The sequence below is a fragment of the Sorex araneus genome, chromosome 4 (genome assembly GCF_027595985.1).
Source record: "Sorex araneus isolate mSorAra2 chromosome 4, mSorAra2.pri, whole genome shotgun sequence".
Lineage (NCBI taxonomy): Eukaryota > Metazoa > Chordata > Mammalia > Eulipotyphla > Soricidae > Sorex > Sorex araneus.
In genome coordinates this window covers 87,942,945-87,964,984 of record NC_073305.1, presented here as the reverse complement: position 1 = coordinate 87,964,984, position 22,040 = coordinate 87,942,945, and the positions used below count along the sequence as shown (strand labels likewise).

The 22,040-nt window shown below is 49.5% G+C and overlaps 1 protein-coding gene and 1 pseudogene across 2 annotated transcripts in view; one reads left to right on the top strand and one right to left on the bottom strand.

Moving 5' to 3' along the window:
* Positions 1–15,111, top strand: part of ELOVL5 (ELOVL fatty acid elongase 5) — a 76,644-nt gene extending 61,533 nt beyond the window's left edge. For both annotated transcript variants that reach the window (XM_055136839.1, XM_055136838.1), the window contains exons 4-8: positions 5,521–5,598; positions 6,452–6,623; positions 8,963–9,087; positions 11,219–11,353; positions 13,225–15,111. In XM_055136839.1, coding sequence (XP_054992814.1) covers positions 5,521–5,598; positions 6,452–6,623; positions 8,963–9,087; positions 11,219–11,353; positions 13,225–13,371 — 657 coding nt within the window. In that variant the 3' untranslated portion in view covers positions 13,372–15,111. The remainder of the gene's footprint in view (positions 1–5,520; positions 5,599–6,451; positions 6,624–8,962; positions 9,088–11,218; positions 11,354–13,224) is intronic.
* A 5,373-nt stretch (positions 15,112–20,484) lies between these two features.
* Positions 20,485–20,798, bottom strand: LOC101536922 (enhancer of rudimentary homolog; annotated as a pseudogene).
* Between the last annotated feature and the right edge of the window lie 1,242 nt (positions 20,799–22,040).

Below are 22,040 nucleotides of genomic sequence, written 5' to 3'. Positions count from 1 at the left end.
GCTCATTTGTGGTTCAATGTGTTAGACGACAAAAGTTAACTTGGTTAGAAACGATTCACTCTGCAACTTGCGCCACGGAGCCCCAGCTGGGAGCCGCGTCGGAGGTGTCTTCTTTAAATGAAAAGATGCATGAAGCGACCTTGGGTTTATTGAATTTGTCTCATAAGGAGAGAAGAAAGCTTCTAGCGAGGCTTTAATTATAGCTCTTCCCATGCTCCAGGCCTAATTAAAGTTCGATTTACTCCAAGGGAGGAGAAAACACATATGGTCTGCAGGGCTGCCGTTGGTAACTTGGTTACGTGGAAAAAACCAGTGAGGGTAAATTACCTCCTGGGGTAGGTGGTGGGAAGGGGAAGTGCGCAGGAGTGGACGCTATGCCTGCTGGCAGCCAGTTCCCCGAGCCTGGGCCCTGCCCTCCAGAGCTGATTCACAGACGCCTTGGGTGAGACCTGAACTTCCTCCCAGTGCCTCACCAGTGTCCACCTGAGCCTCTCCCCTAGTGTCTGCTGCTTACCAGTGTCCAGCAAACTGACCAGAGCCACGCACTGGAAAAAAGCCAGGCCTGAACCCCACGGGAACTGGTGTCCATGGTGACCTTGACTCAGCACACTCTCCTCAGGTGTCCTTGCGGGGCTGGAGAGAAGGCCCAGCCTCAGCTCCAAGAGCATCTGGGCTCTGTTACTCTGCTTCCCATGGGCTAGAGGGGACAGAGCCCTGCTGGGGGTGTGCCGAGCCATTTAAATGACTTTGGCTTTATTTTGTATTGGGGCCATGCTTCTCTGTGCACAGAGCTCACTGCTGGCCCTGCACTCAGGGGTCACTCTTGGTGGGGCTCCCGGGGGCCATGTGTGGTGCCAGGGGCTGAACCCGGGTCTGTCACATTTGCACGGCAAGCACCTTACGGGCTGTACTGTCTCTCTAGCACCATGATTCTTAGTTCCTAGGGATTAAATTATTCCATCCGTCCCGAAGTAAGGCGCTTCCAAAAACATAGATGCAGATGAATTTTCCGCTGGTGAACATATATGGTCACATTCAAGCTTCGTAAAAAAACCCGACATTTGGGTTCTCTATTTTGCAGAGCAGATGCGAAAACAAAAAGAGAATGCAAAGAAAATAAAACATGAGGCCTAGATTGGGGGGACATAAAACAGCACCTTGAAGTTTTTAAGTTTAGCAAATATTTGTTCAAGTGTGCAAGTGCCCGTGCTCCATCCAGCCACCCTGAGATCTTAAAAGGAGCCTACGGTGGGCCGTTAACCAGAATGGAAAGAGCAAATGAGTAACTCCCCGTCTCCACACCAGATGCAGCCTGGAGTGAGCATGGGAGCAATCGCAGAAGCATTTCCAACTGAACTTTGAAGGATAGAGGTGGAATTCTAAGGCTTGGAGAATGCGGTTTGATGGCGACAGAGAGCATCTCATTTGAAAAGAATAAAATAGGGCTGGAGTGCCAGTGCAGCAGTAGGGCGCTTGCCTTGCACGTGGCTGACCCAGGTTCGATCCCCAGCACCCCAATCCCACCAGGAGTGATCCCCGAGCACCGCCAGGTGGGGCCCAAAAACAGAATCAAAGAATAAAGTAACAGTCATTGCTGGTTCAGAGAGATTGTAGGGCAGGTGAGGTGCTTGCCTTGCAGATAGCTGACCCAGGCTTGACCCCTCACCCTGCCAGCTGTGGCCCAATATCCCATTCCTCACACACACCCCTGTGCAGTGTGGAGCATGACTGTTGGGTGAGGCTTTTTGTGTGTGCCGAGGTAGGAGATGCGCGGCAGTTATGTGCTGAGTTCCAGTTCCCGAGCGCCTGTCTGGGTTTGAAACTCGGTCAGGAAGGTAGTGATGGGTCTGATGAGTGGCCTGGCCTTCGACTGTAGCAATGGAGCTGGACGGAGGTGCCTTGGCAGGGAAGTGGCTCAGAGGGCCAGTCTGTGCCCGCCTGATGCGTTAGTATCGGGAAAGCTGCCATCCAGCACCTGGTCATGAGTTCCTGATAGCCTCCCGTCACAGGGGTGTTTGATTTTTTTCATTTCGCCCCATTTAGGAAGAGGGGCAAATGTGATTTGAGGTTAGCATTAAGAGTTGGGTGCAGAGGCTGGAGCAATAGCACAGCGGGTAGGGCGTTTTCCTTGCACATGGCGGACCCGGGTTCAATTCCCAGCATCCCTTATGGTCCCCCGAGCACTGCCAGGAGTAATTCCTGAGTGCATGAGCCAGGAGTAACCCCTGAGCATCACCGGGTGTGACAAAAAAAAAAAAGTTGGATGCTTCCCCTAGATTCCTCTAGAATAATCTTCGGAAAGGGAGGAGGCATTTTTATAAAGTCGCTTTTGCTAGAGCTCCCACCCTGCCTGTCTGTGCCCATTCCTGTGGTGGGACAGCTCCAGGGTGACAGGTGGGGGTCCAGGTCTGCATCCCCCCACCCCCAGTTCCCTTGCCTTTCCCACAAGTCCTTAAGTAAGGTATCTTCCGCTTGCACATGTGCATCTGCACACAAACAGGGCTACCTTCTCAAAAGTTCTCACCGGCAGTAAGTACTCATGGGAGAACTTGTGACACCCCACACACATACACACATCCCTCGGCTCCCTTTGGCCACAGGCATTCCCACTGGCTGGAAGTTACTCACCTGGAGACAGAGTAGGAAGGCTTTGTAGGAAAGCACCTAGACACCCTCTGTTTCCGGTTTGTAAGCTGCCCAGTACCCTACCCTCAACCCACTTCCGCCCACTTAGGATGGGAATTCTCGAATATTTGGCTCGCTGATCGGTCTGTGTGTCATGTGCTTCCCCGGCCAGGCTTAGTATAGAGGACTTGCCTTCCAGTGATCTTCAGGCCTCTGCTCTTTCCACGATGGTGTGGCTCGGTATGTGATCTATGTTGCCAAGAGAGTGTATTTGGTTCCGCCCATCTTTTCATTGTAAGAACTCAGGGGCTGAGATTAGCTGGGCCTGCCTCGGAGGAAGGGGACACATCGCTTCCCTGGCCCTGCTCTGCAGAGCTTTTTGCGGTGACACTGCCTCCCCACTTTAGAGGGACTCTAAATCCCACTGCAGGGCTTTGGTTGAAAGATCATTAACTCTTCATTTTTTTTTTTAAATTTTATTTTTATAAAGTTGTTGACAATGATTTATCATCTTTAATATTCCAACACCAATCCCATCACTATTATACCTTCCCACCACTACATTTGGAACGTTTCCACCCCGAGCCCCAAAGCCTGCCCCAAAGCAGGACCTAAATAATTTATTTTGTATTGCTTATTATGAAGAATCGGCTAAAAATGATCCCAAAAAGTTTCCTTCAAGGAAAGTGTGTGAAGATTGTTATTTTTCACACTGGAACCACTAATCTCTTGTATAGGAGATTACTAACATGTTGTTAAAGGTGGTAACTCTTCATTTTAGATGTGCCTTTTTTTTTTTTTACACCCCCACTCCTGTGTAGAAGATGACCCTGCAGGAAAAAACAAACAAAGGAAGCCAGTAGGAGGAGAGTGAGCTAGCAGGGTGGTGGTCAGTGAGAGTCTGTGGCGCCACTGGAGCATGCATTTCCAGGACAGGCTGGGTGGACGTTTAACGCTGGCTCTTTGGGCATTTGGAATCAACCTATGTTCCTTGGGGGCCCCTGTGTGCTCACCCAGCTGAGCTCTTTTCGACAGGATGGACAGGTGGGGGCTGCAGGAGGTTCTGTCTCGGCTCCTCATCCTGTGGCTTTGCAAGTGAGTGGCTCCAGACCCATGATTTTCAGTCCTCACAGGTTAAAATTACCTGTGAGCATGATAAAAGCCCCCGCGCCCCCCCCAAGTCCCCTCCCCCCCTTTCCTGGTTTAATGGTTTTGGGTGTAGGGCCAGGTATTAGTGAGTTTTTCAAAGTCATGATGGGGCGGGAGTGTAGTACAGCAGGTAGGGGGTAGAGCGTTTGTTTATCCAGCATCCCATATGGTGCCCCGAGCACTGCCAGGAGTGATTCCTGAGTGCAGAGCCAGGAATAACCCCTGAGCATCTCCGGGTATGACCCAAAAAGTAAAAAAAAAAAGAAAAAAATCATGATCCTAGCCAGCATGGGAGCCACAGCTTAAAGCCAGCTATGATCAAAATAGAGCTTAGGTCACATTCCAGCCAGTTGAGGATCAAGTTTCCGTCCAGCTGCCACGGGGACCAGATTTTCTGACCGGCTTCTAGGAGGTGCCCGTTGTGGAGGTGCCACTGCACTGCCATCATCTTTGCAAACCAGTCTCAGTGCTCTGTGGTCTGCTGGGGCTCAGGAATGTTTGAGGTGTGTGTCTTCTGAGTTCCCAGGAGATGCTAAGGCGGCTGGAGTCGGGGACACAAGTTGAGATGGAGGGGCCAGTGCCTCCTGCGGGAGACTGGAACGCCTTCAGAGGCAGGCAGGCCACCCAAAAGAGTTCCTTGTCTGCTTCCGCAAGGCCACCAAAAACTCACAGGAGTCTCAGGCTGCCCTGGATGTCAGGAGCGAGTGGCGGGCTCCTTTCCCTGAGCAGTTGTTTGCAGTGTGCGCACAGGGTGGTCTCGTGAGACCCTCCCTCCACAGCAGCCACAAGATGTTTGAGTAATCATCATGTCACCCATGGGCACTCGCCAGCCCCAGGATGTTGGCCGGCCTCACACCTGGCTAGTCCACTGGACCTGGGTCCTTGGTGCTCAGCGAGGCCAACCGTCCTCGGGGTATGCAGATGAGAAACTGACCCTCACAGCGAGCGGGGCAGACTGCATTGCGCCCCACTTCTGCAGTCTCGGTTATGACGCAGCAGTGACTCCTCGGCTTATGGGCGAGTTCTGGGGACTCCAGAAGTTCTCATCCTCCCATGCAGAGGGCGCAGCCAGGCTGCAGGGGACGGTGACACTGATTGCTAGGTTTACAGCAGGTGCTGATTGCTAGGTTTACCGCAGGTGCTCCAGGTGCGGGCTGCAGACGGGCTGCACCACTGTCTCCTGGGAGCCTTAGAACTCGGCTCCTTCCACCCAGCCCCTCACCACCCACCCCCTCCACACTTTCTGGTCACAAATGACCCTCCCTGCAACCCCACCCTGGCTATATTTTAATGTGTCGTGGGGACAGGGCTATGCACTCAAGATGGAGAGGCACTGGCTTCTCAGCCAGGTTGTGAGGTGGGCCCCACCTCTTCCCCACACTGCCTGGGGCCCAGAGAGGGAAGATGGGGGTCAGGAAGGAGCATGGGAAAGGGCCTGTGAGTTGGCAAGGCTCTTGTGATGGGACCCCAGGGAATGAGGACCTCCGAACCCTCCATGTGGCTCCCTGTGAACTTACGGCCCAGGCCCTGAGGCCTCTTGATTAATACTTAGGCCTTGATAGTACTCCCACTGCTATTAATACTGCACCGCTGTTAATACTCCTACCGTGTAGGGTTTGGCTCGGTGCAAACCGGCCTCAGCCAAGTCGAGGTTGGTTTTCACAAGTTCTAAAATGAGTGAAATGTACTGAGGAAGTTCCATGGTAGTGATGTCATTGGTGATTGGCTTTTCCCTTTGTTTTCTAGCTGGTGACGGGAGTATGGGAAGCCCAGTACAACTTCTTGTGTCAGGGCACACGCACGGCGGGAGAATCCGATACGAAGGTAGTGTGTCTCTTTAAGAAAGTTACACAAAAGACAAGCACAGCTCTTTAACCTCATTGGTTGACTGACCCCCTTGGGCACAATGGGGAAAAAAAAAGGAAAAAAATTTAGGCCTTCAGTATGTATACATACATAGAAGGAAAATTTGAACCTTAGAGTGATAAAATGGAATCTAACACCAGCCTTCTGCAGTGCAATCCTGGAGGCTCTGGGAGGGCTTGCGTGCATTCACCAGTGTGCGCTGTGGGCGGTAAGCAGGGTCCTGAGCCCGCCGCCCCACACACCTCCCTTGTTTTTCCACATGCCCTCAGAGCACTGATGCTTTAGTTTAGTTTTGGGGGTTTCGGGTGGGGGAGGGGCACATTAGGCAATACTCACGGGTTACTCATGGCTCTACACTCAGGAATTACTCCTGGCAGTGCTCAGGGGACCATATGGGATGCTGGGGTGGGGGGTCAAACCCGGGTCAGACGCCCTCCCCACTGTATTATTGCTCCAGCTAAGACATGGAGGCTGCTGATTCACATTCTGTCTGCCTCAGCTCCTGTGTCCCTGCCACACCCTGAAATCAAAAGAGCCTTTTGGATGGTTTTTCTGTGCTGATGGCTTCACAGGTAGCCCCCCCCCCCCCCGCCCCAAAGGGAATAGACAGATTGTGGGATCTGGAAGGGTGTCTGTGACCCGCCTAAAACTTGTCCTCTTGTCATTTCCTTTTGTCCCCATCATTCCCTTTGGCTACAGGCTCATGCAGCGACCAGATCTTCCCATCTTGGCTTCTCCAAGTCAGCGTGGGGTTCTGGGGTGTCTGCAAGCCCATAGGTGACCTTGAGGCACTGTTCACCCTTCCTCCTAGATCATCCATGTACTGTGGTGGTACTACTTCTCCAAACTCATAGAATTTATGGACACCTTCTTTTTCATCTTGCGCAAGAACAACCACCAGATCACGGTGCTGCACGTCTACCACCATGCCTCGATGCTGAACATCTGGTGGTTTGTGATGAACTGGATCCCTTGTGGACACTGTAAGTTGGAGGTGGAAGGAGACCAGGCTGGGGGTGGGATGGGGAGGCAGTACACATGTGCCTGGAGAAACTGAATAGAAATGAAAACCTCCGGCTTGGTTTTCATCAGGGCCAGCGTCAGCCAGCTCAGAGGCCAGGTGGTACCTGTGGTCAACACAAAACCTTGCATGGGCTAGACGAGCATGCTCTGCCCCCGAGCGCCCTCCAGAGATGATGCCTGTGGTAGAGGTGTTCTGTCTGCACACTTCCACATCAGGCCTCTGAGCTGTGTTGCTCTAAACGATAGTTTGTATGGCCCAGGCATTCCGTCTGCTAAGAAGACCTTGTCCTAGTTTGATAAATGTCCTGGTGCTGACGTATTAATAAGTGGAGGAAAATATCAGCTTCCCAGCCTGGGGGATAGAAAGAAACTGGGACGGTCTTTTCTGTCCTAGAGGGCGGCTGTTCCCGATTATTTTGAGCCCTTTTTTTTCCTTTATAGTTATTGTGTTCAATGGGTGAAGGGGAGCGGGCATGCCAGCAAGATGGAATCACAGCACTGAGTGCCAGAGAACAATGTTCAGGAACAGCTAATGAATTAACCTTGGCTACGTGTAGTACACTAGGAGTCTCAGCAGGGTCAGTGGGGGAGCGCAGAGGGCTAGAGCACAAGAATGGCAAGCGTGATCCCCCTGGTTCCTTCCCCAGCACCGAGAGGTCCTCCGTGTATCCCCTGGAGCAGCCTCTTAGTGCCCTGGCTTGTGGCCATAGAATAGAACGCAACAACCAAACCGAGTTTGTGTTTTCTGATCCAGGACCCTGGATCAGGAAGCAGGTTAGCAGGACATCTCCTATGGTATAGGAGGTGAATATGAATTTTGGTGTGCAAGGGTTGGGGGGACACCTGTGGTCTTAAAGGTGGTAGGCAGTGACAGGGTTGTCCCCAGGTTCAGCTGTAGCAGCTGTCCCCATCCATGTCTCAGCCACCCATCACTGAGGCCTAGAGAACCTTTGGGTTTGCTCATTTACATTTTCCCAGGGTAGCATTGCCCTGAACCTGGCTGGCTCGCCAGGACTCCCTGCCACGTCGCTGTTTCAGGAAGGCTTTCCATTTCTTCAGGGTGAAAGCTGAGACGGGTGGTAGAGGGGTGGCATAGCTCGGCTCCAGGTCTACTTTTCCATGTTTCCGTTGATTTTGGGGTCACCACCAGCAGAGTGGTCAGGGCTGGCTCCTGGCTCTGTGCTCGGGCATCATTCCTGGCAGGACTCAGGGGGACCATATGGGGTGCCAGGGAGCCAACCCAGGTTGGCTACCTTACCAATCCTCTCTCCAGGGCCCACTCCTGTGTTCTCCCCCGCCCCACACAATTCATGGCTGTGTGTGAGCTTTCTAATAGAAACCATCTCCTTACGGTTCGAGAACAGTTTACATGTCCAGTGTGGTTTCAGGATGAGAGGGTTTCCGTAGCCCCACCTAGCCTTCGAGAAACCACCAGGGAAGAGAAGTGACTGAGCCAGGGTCTGCTATCGAAAGCAGAATCGCATGCCCTGACCCCACCTCTGTCTCCACTCTGGGGCAGCTCCAGCCCAGCACGTGTCCAGCCCCTGACTTCCATCCTGAGCACTGCCCACGGGCCCCCGTCAGGCTTCCCCAGTACCTAACCCCGGAATACCACGGAGAGTGGCCCGTTTTGTGTATTTAAAAACAAAGCAAGGATGTGTTATTTGGTTATTAGTCATGCAGGAGATGAGAGCTTTCAAAAGCCTTGCTGACGGGGATGTAACTCCGAGGTCCTGCCGACGTCTCGGTTGTACGAAGCCCTCGGTTTCCACTCAGCAGCACTCTCCATCAACACCCCTAACCCCAGACCAAAAAAAAAAAAATCCCTGGTTCACGCTATGAGAAATGAGGAATCGCATGATAAGAGATGGAGCTTCTCTCGCTAAAAAACTAGATTCTGAACTCTCTCAACCCAGTGTGAATCGCAAACCCTGGCAGACGTGGGGAGAGAAGCAGAGAGCTGTTTGCCTCGGGCCCACTGCTGCCAGCCAGGCAACACTGCTGTGCCAGCTGTCTGGGGCCGGGCAGGTCCAGGCGCTGCAAGTGGGTCTGCTGCGTCTCCTGTCTCCTGGCCACCCCGTTGCTGTCACGGATCCTGGCCTTAGAGCCTCCTGATGGCTATGTGCCCAGGTGGGCGTTGAATCCCGACCACGTCTGCAGGCAGTGATTGCTCACCAACACCATGTAAAAGCATCTCTTCTAGAGTCAGGAAAACACGTGGGCTAGTTGCCGTGGAGCTGGCACTGGGTAAGATAACTGACGTCTTTCCCCCTCCCCCCAAACTGCTCTGTTCCTGCAGCTTATTTTGGGGCCACGCTTAACAGCTTCATCCATGTGCTCATGTACTCGTACTACGGGCTGTCCTCCATCCCGTCCATACGGCCGTACATCTGGTGGAAGAAGTACATCACCCAGGGCCAGCTGGTGAGTGGCTCGGCCTCTTCCCCCAGGCTTGCTGTTGGGGACCATGCCCCTTGTCTTTGACCTTTGCTTCATGGTACCTGAGACGTGCCTCTCACGCTCGCCCCAGTTAGATACCTGTCGTAGACCCAGCCGGGAATTCAGGCTTTAATTAACGGAGAAACTACTCCCAGGCGTATAGCATGCTGCAAGATGGGGACTAGAATCTTAATTTCCCTCATTCAGGTTCAGTTGTTTGGTCTTAGTGTGTGCGTGTGCATGCATGCGTGTGTATCTGTGTGCATGCGTGTGTATGTGCGTGTGCGTGTATATGTGCGTGTGTGAGAGATCTCTGATTATGCTCCCAGATCCACAGTGGAAGCTGCGTGTGGGTCTCCAGAGCTGAGAAGAGCCCAAAGTTCAGGCTTTGTGTAGTGTCTGTGGCAGCAGCCGTTGGCTCAGGGATGGGCTGGCAGCACCTGTTGGCACCCGGTTTGGAGAGCCCTCCCATCCTTCTTCTTGCCTGTAGACCCCCTGCTTCTCCCCTTATGCATCCCTTCCTGCTCTCCTCATCCCTGGCAGACCCTCGACCCAACCAGTCAGCTCTACTCGGGTTGTTGCAGTAGCCTAACTATTACCCATTAGACGGATGAGAACTCGATGAGGCTAGGTCAGAGTGAGCAGACGGAGGGGAGACCAGAAGCCCTGAGCCTTCTCTTTCCTTTCTCTTGATTTCTTTAAAAAACACATCTTCCTGCAGAAAGCAAGCCCATTTGTAGCCCTCCATGTCTTGATTTACTTTCTTATACCAGCCGGGAGAGGGAGGTGTGTGGGGGGAGCAGTGTGTGTGTGTCACCTGAGATCCATAAAGCCACTCCACATTTGCCCTTTCATTATCACCTCCTTGCCAGCTGCTCTGTGGGCCTTCTTAATTTTTTCTCAGCCTGCTGTGAGCCTCTCACGGTGCTTGCCTGGAGGCCAGACAGATTGATTTGCCTTGCTTGCCTCAAAGAAAGAAGCAGGATTAGAGAGAGTAGCAGAATGGGGGCTGTTCTCCAGAGCCCTCTCTGCCCTTTGAGGTAGCAGATGGCACCTGGTTGGCTGGGGATTTGAAGCACCGTGCCTTGCCATTCCTGAGGCCAGATTACTTGCCCTAAAAAAAAAAAAAAAAAAAAAAAAAGGTGGGGGAATAAACAAACCAAAGCAGATCTCTGGATGGAAACCCAAGAACCTCAGGCACTGACCTCCCAACCCTCTTTCTCAGGGGCCACCATATCTGCTGGCAGCCGACTGCCCTCGATTCTTCCCCCACTCCTCCCTTACCTGTTTCCACCACTTTTCAAGCTTGCCTTGGAAATTTGTGCACTTAGGGTGCATCCTGGTAACTGTTTGGGTCTGACTCATCTGCCTCCCCCAGCCCCAAGGTCCCACCCAGAGTTGCTAGGGGAGAGGGCAGGCTCAAACATCCTGCCCTGAAGTCAGTGGTTTCCTCTAGCAGATGTGCCACGCCCTTCCTTCCTCCAAGGCTCCCAGAGCCCTAGCATCATGTGTGGCATCATGGAATGGGCCTTTACATCGTGGTCGGAGGTGTGCCCACAGATTTTCTTGACCCTCCAGTTTCACTGAACAATAATTGACACATAACATTGCAGAGTTGAAGGTGTACTTAAAAGTGTAAGGTCATGATTTGTTCCTTGGTTGTATTGTGAAATGATCACAGCAGTTAAGTTTAGTTAAGGCATCCATTCCCTCACACAGGTAGCATGTTTCTTCATATAAAGAGAACCCGTGCTGGGACATGCGTGTACACTCTACACCCAGTGGTGCTGGCCTGCAGGGCCCCTGAGCCTATGTTCCAATGCTTTGAGTTACCCCCAAATGAGACCTCTTAAGAGCTACTGTCTTCACTTTGGAATTTATGTCACAATATTGTCGCTTCCGCCCTAAATTTATGGAAGGTGGTTTCAGTAGTGGGGAGGGAGAGTAGGTGTGACTGTGTATGGAACATAGGATGTTGGTGTATTGTGTGTATGGTGTGCATCCTGTTTCTGGCAGCTCAGAATGGTTTCTAAGGAGAAGCAGAGACTCGGCGTGCGGGGTCCGGACCTGGCCTCTGTCCCCGTGGCGCTGAGCCCCGGCCCCTTTTCTCCTGCAGCTTCAGTTTGTGCTGACCATCATACAGACCATCAGCGGCATCATCTGGCCGTGTTCTTTCCCTCTGGGCTGGTTGTACTTCCAGATCGGATACATGCTTACACTGATCACGCTCTTCACCAACTTCTACGTTCAGGTAAGTCTCACTTGGTCTAGTGGCAGTTGAGGTTTAGGGTCTTACCAGCCAAGACCCTTGTTCGTTCACTGACCACGAGGCAGGGAACCTCCTTGCTGGCTTCTCACATGGCCACCATGGCAGGGCAGAGCCTCCACTGCAGAGCAGGAGTGCTCAGACCTCCAGCATCTCGGCCCAGAGAGCAAGACTGGCATTCCTGCAGGAGAAGTACACGGGCTTCGAAGGCGCTGCCATGGTTTCTGACCAGCGGTGGAAAGCCCCAGGAAAGAGGTGGTTTTCGGTCAGAACCTCGCAGCAACTCAGCCTACCCCACGGGAAATGTAAATGTCCAGAGATATATATGCCCATTCCTGTCTTTAGATACAGACATAGAAACCTGCTTTTTCGTCCTGACTTTCTGGGGCTCAGGTTTCGGGGCTCCTATTTCTCCCCTGTGCTCCGTGTCCTGGAGGTCATTGCCCACAGGAAGGGTCATTGGTGGGCAGTGATCTCTCGGGAGCCCTGTGGTCATGGCCCCAGGCTGCTCCTTCCCACTGGCCTGGCCCTGGGACTGGGAAGTGGCTCTGCCACGTTTCCTCTTTCTGTGCCCACTTCAGCGGTTTAGGGTCCCCCTGACATCTGTGCCTTATGGGAGGTTTCAAGAAGCAGGTCGGCCCTGGTGACACCAAAAGCTCACACAACTGAAGTGCTGACTAACGGACAGAGCGTCGTGTTCCCGCAAGGCGAAAGCAGGGAGGGAGTATTGAGCACCATTTACTGTTGTTTCCCAGGGGTGGGGAGTTGGTGTGTGTGTTTGTTTTCGTAGTGCCAAGGACTGAGTCCAAGGTCTCGTGCATGCGAGGCCTGTGCTGACCAAGCTCCAACTCTGGCTCATGTACAGGCTCATTTGGACCAGGGATGGGAGTGGCAGGAGATGGTCTTCAGGGTGGGAGAAACCAGTTTGGCCATATGACCCTTATCTTATACAGGATGTGAAAGAGCAAGCAGGGTACAGTATAGATTGGATGAAAAAAGCATTTTTTTTTTAACATTTTGTTTGTCTTTTTTGCCCATACCTGGCAGTGCTTAGGGCTAGTCCTGGCTCTGTACTCAGGGATGGGCTCGGGACTGTATAGGATCCTGGAGATTAAACCTGGGTTGGCCACGTGTAAGGCAAGTGCCCTCCTTGCTTGCTATATTGCTCCAGCCCCCACACTTTTTTTTTTTTTTTTTTTTTAACTAGTGCTTCTTCAGCCTGTGTTTCAGTGAACTTAACCTCAGGTTAGGAGCCAGAATAATAGTACAGCAGGTAGGGTGTTTTGCCTTGTAGACGTCCGACCTAAGTTTGATCCCCGGCATCCCAGATGGTCCTCAGAGGATCACCAGGAGTAATTCCTTGCATGCACACCCAGGAATCACACCTGATCATCGCCGGGTATGACTCAAAAAGCAAAAAACCAAAACAGAAACCTAACCTCAGGTTAAGCCTCAGTAAATGGGTGAGTTGGTTGGTTGAACATCAAGTGAGTCCCTGGGGTCACTCCTGATTCCACGAACAAAAAGGCAGGGGAAAAAAAAAAAGAGAGGAGAGATCTTGCAAACAAGTTGTCACCAAAGGGGGTACAGGGGCTGGAGCGGGTAGGGCATTTGCCTTGCACGCGGCCGACCCAGGTTCGATTTCCAGCATCCCATATGGTCCCCTGAGCACCGCCAAGAGTAATTCCTGAGTGCAGAGCCAGGAGTAACCCCTGTGCATTGTCAGTTTGACCCCCTCCCCCCCAAAAAAAGGCAAAAAAGGGGGGATGTACAACCACCCTCCCCCCTTCTCCACACTGCCATCCTTTTACTCCCCTCCCCTGCTGGAGGCTCTCATCCACCTTCCTGCATTTCAGACCTACAACAAGAAGGGCTCCTCCCGGAGGAAAGAGCACCCAAAGGAGCACCAGAACGGCTGGGTGGCTGTGACCGAGAACGGACACACCGATAACTGCACTCCCCTGGAAAACAGCGTGAAGCTGAGGAAGCAGCGGAAGGACTGAGGGGGCGGGGCGGGGCCCCTGCAGGCCGTTGTCTGACTCGTGCCCACCACATCGCCGCCGCCGTAGCTCTTCTGGCCTACTCTAGTGTGACCCCTGTAGGGCCTCATCAGTCCCAAACCCCTAGAACTCGTGCACACAGATTCTGCAGTAGGCATCTGATTGCTAACATTTCTGGGCTCTCACCTACCCCTGCGCTCCACCGCGGAGGGAGTGTTCTTGTAGTAGACGACACTGCTGTTGCCTTATTAGTTATAACCTGATAGGTGCTGAATTGTGACTCACAATTTAAAAACACTGTAATCTCAACTGTTTTTTTTTTTTTTTTACTCTAGATCATGCATGTGACTGTAAATTTGTACAATGTTGTGACCGTAGAGAAACACACATGCCTTAAATTTACAAAGCAGGGCCCAAAGCTTATTAGTTTCAATTAGGGTATGTTTCAAGGTTTTAATTTATTTTTAATAATGCAGTATAGAAAAATAAATCAAAGATGGTGACTTACGAAACGTAACAGGTGACACTTAATTTTAAACACCTTGTAACAACAACAACAAAAAAATCAGAAATGACACCTTAGGTTTTGTAATATATTGGCTCTAAGTCAGACAGCCAATTAAGTGGGACAGGCAGTTTTAACTTTTTAACAGATCTTATTTTTTTATTTTGAGTGCCACTATTCATGTAAAAGGGGGAAACGTGCAGGGGGCTGGAAAGCTGTCTTGCGGGAACATGAATGCATACTCTGTCTTCAGGATCTTTAGGAGGTGAGTCAGATGAGTAGGCCATTTCTACTTCCTCAGCGGCTCTGTGCTTCTTTTTTAACAGGAAATGGCCTGTTTTGCTTTTCACTCACGAGAAGTTACGTGTTTTTCAGGAGAGATGACCTTAGTATTTACCTTGTGGCAGAACGCCATAGCCGGTGGGGAGCTGGTTTCCAGGGTCCCAGCTTGGATTGACTTCTGTATTAGATCGCTACCTGTTTTGACACAAACCTTCTTTAAAATGTGCCTAGATTACCAAAATTAATAGGGAGAAAAGGGATCTGACAATTTTTTAAGGTAAAATTAAACAGCTGCTATAACACAGAACTAGGAAATTTGAGATCAGTTTTGATGTGAATTTAATAGCACCTATAATTTTTTTCCTTCCTGCTTTAGATGCTGAAAATTTGCTTAGAAGCGCTTATTTAAAAATTGTAGACTGGCTTCTCATAAAATCATGTGTACCCCCCCATTGAGGCAGAGATTAAACAGTTAAGGACATGTTTAAAATGTGTCATTTTAAAGTGTTGGAATTTAGCCTCTGGATATCTCCTTTTACATGTGGGTGGGGGGAACGGGCTGGGGACAATAGTCATAGAACCACTCAACATACTTAGAAGGACATTGGCAATGTGTAAACTAATTGTTGGTTTGATATTTATGTAAATATCAGTTTATCATGCTTTAATTTTGCACATTCATATTCTAGGGAGCTGACTGGGTCTTATATTAGTCTTGTGGGTTTTCTCTTTGGAAGGAGTCATAGCATCTGTTTACATTTACCTTATCAAATCTAGAATGTGTATATTTGTAAATGTTTGTCTTCCTAGGTACTAGTTTGCGAATGTCTTTACATATTTCAGTACAGAAACTATAACAATCGATAGTATGCTGTCAAAGTGTGCTTGAACTCACCTGGATAGATCCACACTGTTCAATAATGTCTAAACATTAATCATTAAAACGTTTTTGATTACCCGTGGTCGTATTTTGCATTATCTATGTGCTACCAGTTCTCAGAGGTGAGAGGACAGGTCAGCGTCTGCACCAAGATGAAGAGTTTGATTTACTCAGCAGTTGTAAGTCATTCGGTTTGAAGGTGAGATTGCTCTGTACATGTATGCAAGGAGCACACATTCTTCCCTCTCCCCTGCCTCCCGCTGCCACCTCCCACTGTTGGAGGCTTTTCTTCTGGGTAGGAGGATCACATACTTTTTTCTAAAGATAAGTGCACAGACTCGGCTTTTGCAGCTAGTACTCAAGAGAACATAGTTGGTAGAACACAGACAACTTGACAGCCATCCCTGTGTCCCAAGAAAGAAATAACAGGGTTTTCTAACCTTTAGACAACTTCTTAAACTTTTCCCACTCAGGGGGGCTAGAGCCATAGCACAGCGGGTAGGGCGTTTGCCTTGCACCCGGCCGACCCGGGTTCAAATCCCAGCATCACATATGGTCCTCTGAGCACCACCAGGAGTAATTTCTGAGTGCAGAGCGAGGAGTAACCCCTGTGCATGGCCGGGTGTGACCCAAAAAGAAAAAAAAAACCAAAACTTTTCCCACTCAGCCCTTTCACTGAGAAATTTTTACATGATATGTAGATATAAAAAAATAGATATACACATCTACACAATGGAATACAATGCAGCTATTAGGAAAAGTGAAGTCATTAAATTTTCCTATAGATGGATGGATATGGAGAGTATCGTGCTGAATGTGAAATGAGTCAGAAGGAGGGAGACAGATATAGAATGACTGTATTTGTCTGTGGTATATTAAAAATAGTAGAAGACCTATAGCCACGACAAAGGAAAACAGGGCCTAGGAGGACTGGCCAATGGTTGGGATCAACCACAATTTGTGAGGGGCAGAAGGTAGGTAGGATAGAGAAGAGACCAGTATGAGGGAAAATAGCTGGGAATGATCACACTGGACAAGAACTGAGTGTTAAAAGTAGGTGCAGGGATGTTCCTGATAGCCTCTCGGTATCTGTATTGCAAACCATAGTGCCCCAAAGGGAGGGTGTGAGAGAAGTGCCTGCCATAGAAGCAGGGTGAGCTGGGGGTCATGGGAGGGAAACTGGGGACACTGGTGCTGGGAAATGTACATTGATGGAGGGATGGGTGTCAGACTGTATGACTGAAACCTAATGAAGCTGATCCTTACAGCTTTGTAAGGATCTGTCTCACAGTGATTCAATAAAAACGAAATTTAAAATAGATATAAAGATCAATATTTAGTGAAATAAATTTTAAAGCAAATACTATAGGTTTTGGAGAGAAAAAAAACTGGTAGTGCATGGGAGACCATATGTGGTGGTAGAAATCTAGTTGGGGTTGACTCATGCAAGCAGGTGCCTTTAACCCCTGATCTTCCAAATTTATTTCTCTGACCCAATTTTTAAAGATTTTCAAGGACTTTTTATGAGCACTCCACCCCCATCCCACCCCTGCGCTCACTAAGGCACCGTCATGTAGAAACATACCACAAAGTTTAAGAACTTGGTTTCAAGAGTAATGGTCCCCAAACTCTATCACTTTGCAAAATACCCTTTCAGGTCCCAAATCCTGTTCCCCCCCACATCCAGCACCCCAGTCTGGCCATGTCTTCCCCTGTGGGGGAACCACATGAAGGGCTATTGACTTGTGTCTCCTTCATTCCACTGGGTCCCTAGTGGAGGCTCAAATGTGCTTATTGGGAGCCTTCTGGCTTGTCACTGCATATTTGAGATATTATGTGAAAAGTGCGAAGGACAGTTTGGGGCTGGGTAGTGATTGTTATGTCCTGTCTTTGCATTTGAAATCTAAGTTTAAAACATAAGTTTAAAACCAGGAGTAACCCCTGAGCGTTGCTGGTGTTGACCCAAAAAGAAGAAAGAAAAAAAAAAATCAGACTCATGGAGCTCCAAATATCTCTTACTGAGAAGAGTGGATTGGGGAAGATAAGCATAGATCTTTCTAGAACTTTCCCTGGTCGGTAATCCTGTTGCACAAGCTAACTAGGCCTGGCACGGGCAGGACCAAGGTTGTCAGCTCACCTCCGTCTGTTAGTGATGAACTGGCTGCTAAAGAATTTTGGACTGCAGCCCTGGAATGTACCCAACTTCAATTACAAACTCCCCGGGTAGTGCCAAATGCAGCGTTGTGGCCTTATCCTGCCAACAGAGACTTGGTCCACCCAGCCGCCCTCCCTTTCCCATGCTTCAGAGGAGGTTGAGAGAAGAGCTAGACCGAACATGTACCTTTCCCTCCAGCACGAAACCCAGGGGCAAGTTTGTTTGCCACCTGGAAAGACAATGGATGGAAGGCCATTCTCACTTTCCCTGGGGTTAGCAGGCTGGACCAGAGAATTCCTGTTCAAGAAAGGAGATCTGGGGCCACATTGCCTGCCTGGAACTCTTACATGTAAAGCCTATAGGAAAATGGCTTTATCTCCACTTCAGTGTTCGCATTGGCAGGTAGGAATAGTGTTCATATCTTCAGGCCAATAGGAGACATAAGTTAATATAGACAGGCTCTGGGGAGATAGTACAACTGATAGGGTGCTTGCCTTAGACTCATTCAACCTGGGTTTAATCCTGGGTAGTACATACGGTGCCCACCAGGAGTGATCCCTGAGTGCAGAGCCAGGAGTAAGCCCTGAGCACAGCTGGGTATGGCTCTAAAGCAAACACTAAGCTGCTCTCTACAGAGGAGATGTAGACAGTTACCTTCAAGACTTCAATTCTTATGAATGGCCAAAAGGCACATGAAAAAATGCTCTGCATCACTAATCATCAGGGAGATTCCGATCAAAACAACTATGAGATACCACCTCACACCACAGAGAATGGCACACATCCAAAAGTACAAAAGCAACCACTGTTGGAGAGGATGTGGAGAGAAAGGGACCCTTCTACACTGCTTATGGGAATGCCGACTGGTTCAGCCCTTTTGGAAAACTATGGACGCTTCTCAAAAAATTAGAAATTGAGCTTCCATTTGTTCCAGCAATACCACTGCTGGGAATATATCCCGGAGAAACAAGAAAGTATAGTTGAAATGGCATCTGCACTTGTATGTTCATCGCAGCACTGTTTACAATAGCCAGAATCTGGAAAAAACCTGAGTGCCCGAGAATAGATAACTGGTTAAAGAAACTTTGGTACATCTATACAATGGAATACTATGCAGCTGTTAGAAAAGATGAAGTCATGAACTTTGCATATAAGTGGATCAACATGGAAAGTATCACGCTAAGTGAAATGAATCAGAAAGAGAGGGACAGACGTAGAAAGATTGCACTGATCTGTGGAATATAAAATAGCATTAGGAGACAAACACCCAAGAATATAATACAAGGAGGTTGGCTCCATGGCTTGGAAGCTGACCTCACGAATGCTGGGGGAAAGGCAGCCCGGATAGAGAAGGGAACACCAAGTAAAATGTGGTTGGAGATCCCGTGCGGGAAGGGAGATGCGTGTGGAAAGTAGACTAGAGACTGAACATGATGGTCACTCAATACCCCTATCGCAAACCACAACACTCAAAAGGAGAGAGAACAAAATGGAATACCCTGCCACAGGCGGGGTGGGGTGGTGGGATGGGGGGGCGGGATTGGGGTGTGGGAGGGATACTGGGTTCATTGGTGGTGGAGAATGGACACGTGGACGGATGGGTTCTCAAACATTGTATGAGGGAAACACAAGCACGAAGATAGGTAAATTTGTAACTGTACCCTCACGGTGACTCACTAATTAAAAAAATTAATTAAAAAGAAAACAACAACAAAACTTCAGTTCTGCTCAGTCCGCTGTTCTTGGTAAACTCGGGTTTTGTTTCACTCTTTGTTGTTGTTGTTTTGTTGTTTAGGCTGGTTGCTGTAGTAATTGGATAAAGAAAGGACAGGACTGTAAGCTTCACAGCTGACACAGCCGCAAACAAAAGGGGTCACAACAGCAAAAGGGCAGGGAGGTGATTGTTGTCAAGTGAAGTGGGAAAGAGACCAGCAAAAGCTAGATGTTCAAATGCTAGTCCAGAATCCCCAGAGCTTGAACTCATGAGTTCCTTTCCTTGTAAAAATAGGGCAGTATTTTCAGTCTCTGATCTTTATTCTTACTCATCATTTCTATTATTACTTCCCACGTGTTCTGACAGTTGTTCTGTTTTGGCACCTGGATAGATCAAGTGATTTCATTTTGAAGATCTCGTCCATGATAGCCCCTTGGGCCCCTTCAATATTTTCTGCATTCTTAACCTGAGGATATTGTTCCCCGCAGAGAAGAGCAGAACAGTGGTGGTTCTAGCTTCTTTGCTGTTTCTTTCTTGTGGTCCTAGTGTTGTCATTGCAGTGACCAGGATCACATACTTGCTTGGGGTGAGTTGGAGATAGGAGATTGTGTGGGAATTCTAGATGACCGTGCTACTGGAGAGGAGGACTCAGCCGGTGGTGTCCAGAGTCCAGAGCAAGTCAGAGCCCCCAGACATAGTTTTAAAGTCCATTTTTGTCACTGGTGGCACATTTATGAGCGCCCCCCACCCCCCTCCAAAACCACCAAATGTGGGCTGGAGTGATAGCATAGCGGGTAGGGCGTTTGTCTTGCACGCGGCCGACCCGGGTTCAAATCCCAGCATCCCATATGGTCCCCTGAGCATCGAGAGGGGTAATTCCTGAGTGCAGAGCCAGGAGTAACCCCTGTGCATCGCCAGGTGTGACCCAAAAACCAAAAAAAAAAAAAAAAAAACCCACCAAATGTGCTTTTTTTTGGGGGGGGGGTCACTCCTAGCAATGCACAGGGGTTACTCCTGGCTCTACACTCAGGAATTATTCCTGGTGGTGCCGGGGGCGGGGGGCGGGTTATGAAATGCTGGGAATCGAACCCGGGTCTGCCACGTGCAAGGCAAATGCCCCACCCACTGTGCTATCACTCTAGCCCCCCAAATGTGCTTTATTTTTTTTTAATTTTTAAAATTTTATTTATTTATTTTTTTATAACTAAAGAACATTTACTTGTCTTTCACTAAGATTTTATCTTGAGGACATAACTGTGTCATCACAACCTGATCCTGAAGAATGGTTAGTATGGTGAGTACTATTAAAGTGGAAACAAATACTTGGAAGGGCTGAAACCAACAATAACTGACAAAGAACATCTTCCATCTAAAGTATCGTAAAAATGTTTTACATAAAAAAAAGGGGTGGAGGGTGTAGGGAGACGGAAGGAGGCAATGGGGGTTTTCAGAGTGAACAAGATCGTCATATTTCATTCAGTACATTCAACCCTGGCTAGATTGTACCAAATGGAAACAGGATTATTAGAATACAAAACATTCCAAGCCTACCCCCACCCCCCCTAATGCTTCCATCTCTATTATTTCCCGGCCTGCTGGGCCTACCGACAAAGAAGCACGTAGATCTTCTCTTTAATCCAGTCTTTGTTGTAAGGCTGGTATGTCTGAGTATCAGCTCGGTAAACAAGACATCTGAGGTCTGCCAGATGATCAGTAAAATCAAACAATTGACTGATATTGTATGTGATAGACGGGCTGTTGGGATTCATTCTCTTCAGATGTTCTTTGTACATTTTGCAAACACTTTCCATGCATTCATTCACAGATTCATAGTCAGCATAAGTTCTGCCTTCTGGCCTCTTGGTAGCTGGACCAGTAAAATGGTGTGAGACATGGCGCCAAACACTTTCGATGCAGCCCCTGCCGACACCTCCGCTGCACACTCCAAATGTGCTTTTTATGTGTATGTGTGGTGCCGGGAATCAAACCCTGGGCCTCATACAGGCAAGGCACGTGCTCTCCCACTAGGCCACATCCCCAGCCATCCCCAGATACGTCTGGTACTCATGTGAAGGAAATTCCGGAGCCAGTTTTTATGTTTTCCATACCTGGATTTGGATGTGGCTGATGGATGAAGTAAGGCCTTGAAACGCAGCTTGGGGTAGGATGAGCCGTGATCAAGTGCCGGTAACATGATAAAGTGATAACAAAGATCCACTTGTGGTTTTCCGCCATGGCCTCTTCTCTGATCACCTGGCTAGCAAATGGTACTCAACTGTCTTGTTGCTCGTTTTGAAACATGTTCCCTGGGTCACTGGGACAGTACTTGATATGAGGACTTTGCTAGGTGTATTGAGCCACTGGGGAGTTAATGAGAAAAGACTTCTGCCCCGCCCCCAGCCCCACCCCTGAAGCCTTGACTAGATTAGAATCAAACTCACAGAGAGAGATGGTCTGTGGTGAGTGCTGCAGGGCGGGAATTAGCCAACCATAATGCCCAGGAGCACTGGCCTCTCTTAGTAAGGGACTTAAGCCCTGCGGAGGAGGAGCGGGCTGAAGCAGAATCTTATAAGACCACGGGTAGCAACAGAAGGTTGCCTGGCGATGACTGCGTCCTCGGTACAGAAAGGCACCAGCAAATGAGTAGAAAGCTGTGACAAGACAACACGTTTCGGGGAAATAACGGATGTGTGGAAGAAGCTGCCGTTTTTGTTTTCTTTTTTTCAAAGGCGATAAAGAAGGAAGAGGGCGGAACGTGGGTGTTCTCATTGATGAGATGTGTAGAGTGGAGCTTCAGCTCCCAGGGGGAGGATAATTGCACCTTAAGAATCTTTCCACCCCGGGGAATAGTGCTTGGGCATAGGGCTCCTGCCTCCCCAGCCTCAGCTCCTGTGTCCATGTCCCCCATGCCCCCCACGGGCCTGCAGCTATGGAAATCTCAGCACCGCAAAGGATTTCTGGCCGCACCAGGTAGAAGCAGGCAGGGCCGGGGTCTCTGTCCAGGTAGCACTGTAGCACTATCATCCGGTTGTTCATCGATTTGCTCGAGCGGGCACCAGTAATGTCTCCATTGTGAGACTTGTTGTTACTGTGTTTGGCATATTGAATACGCCATGGAGAACTTGCCAGGCTCTGC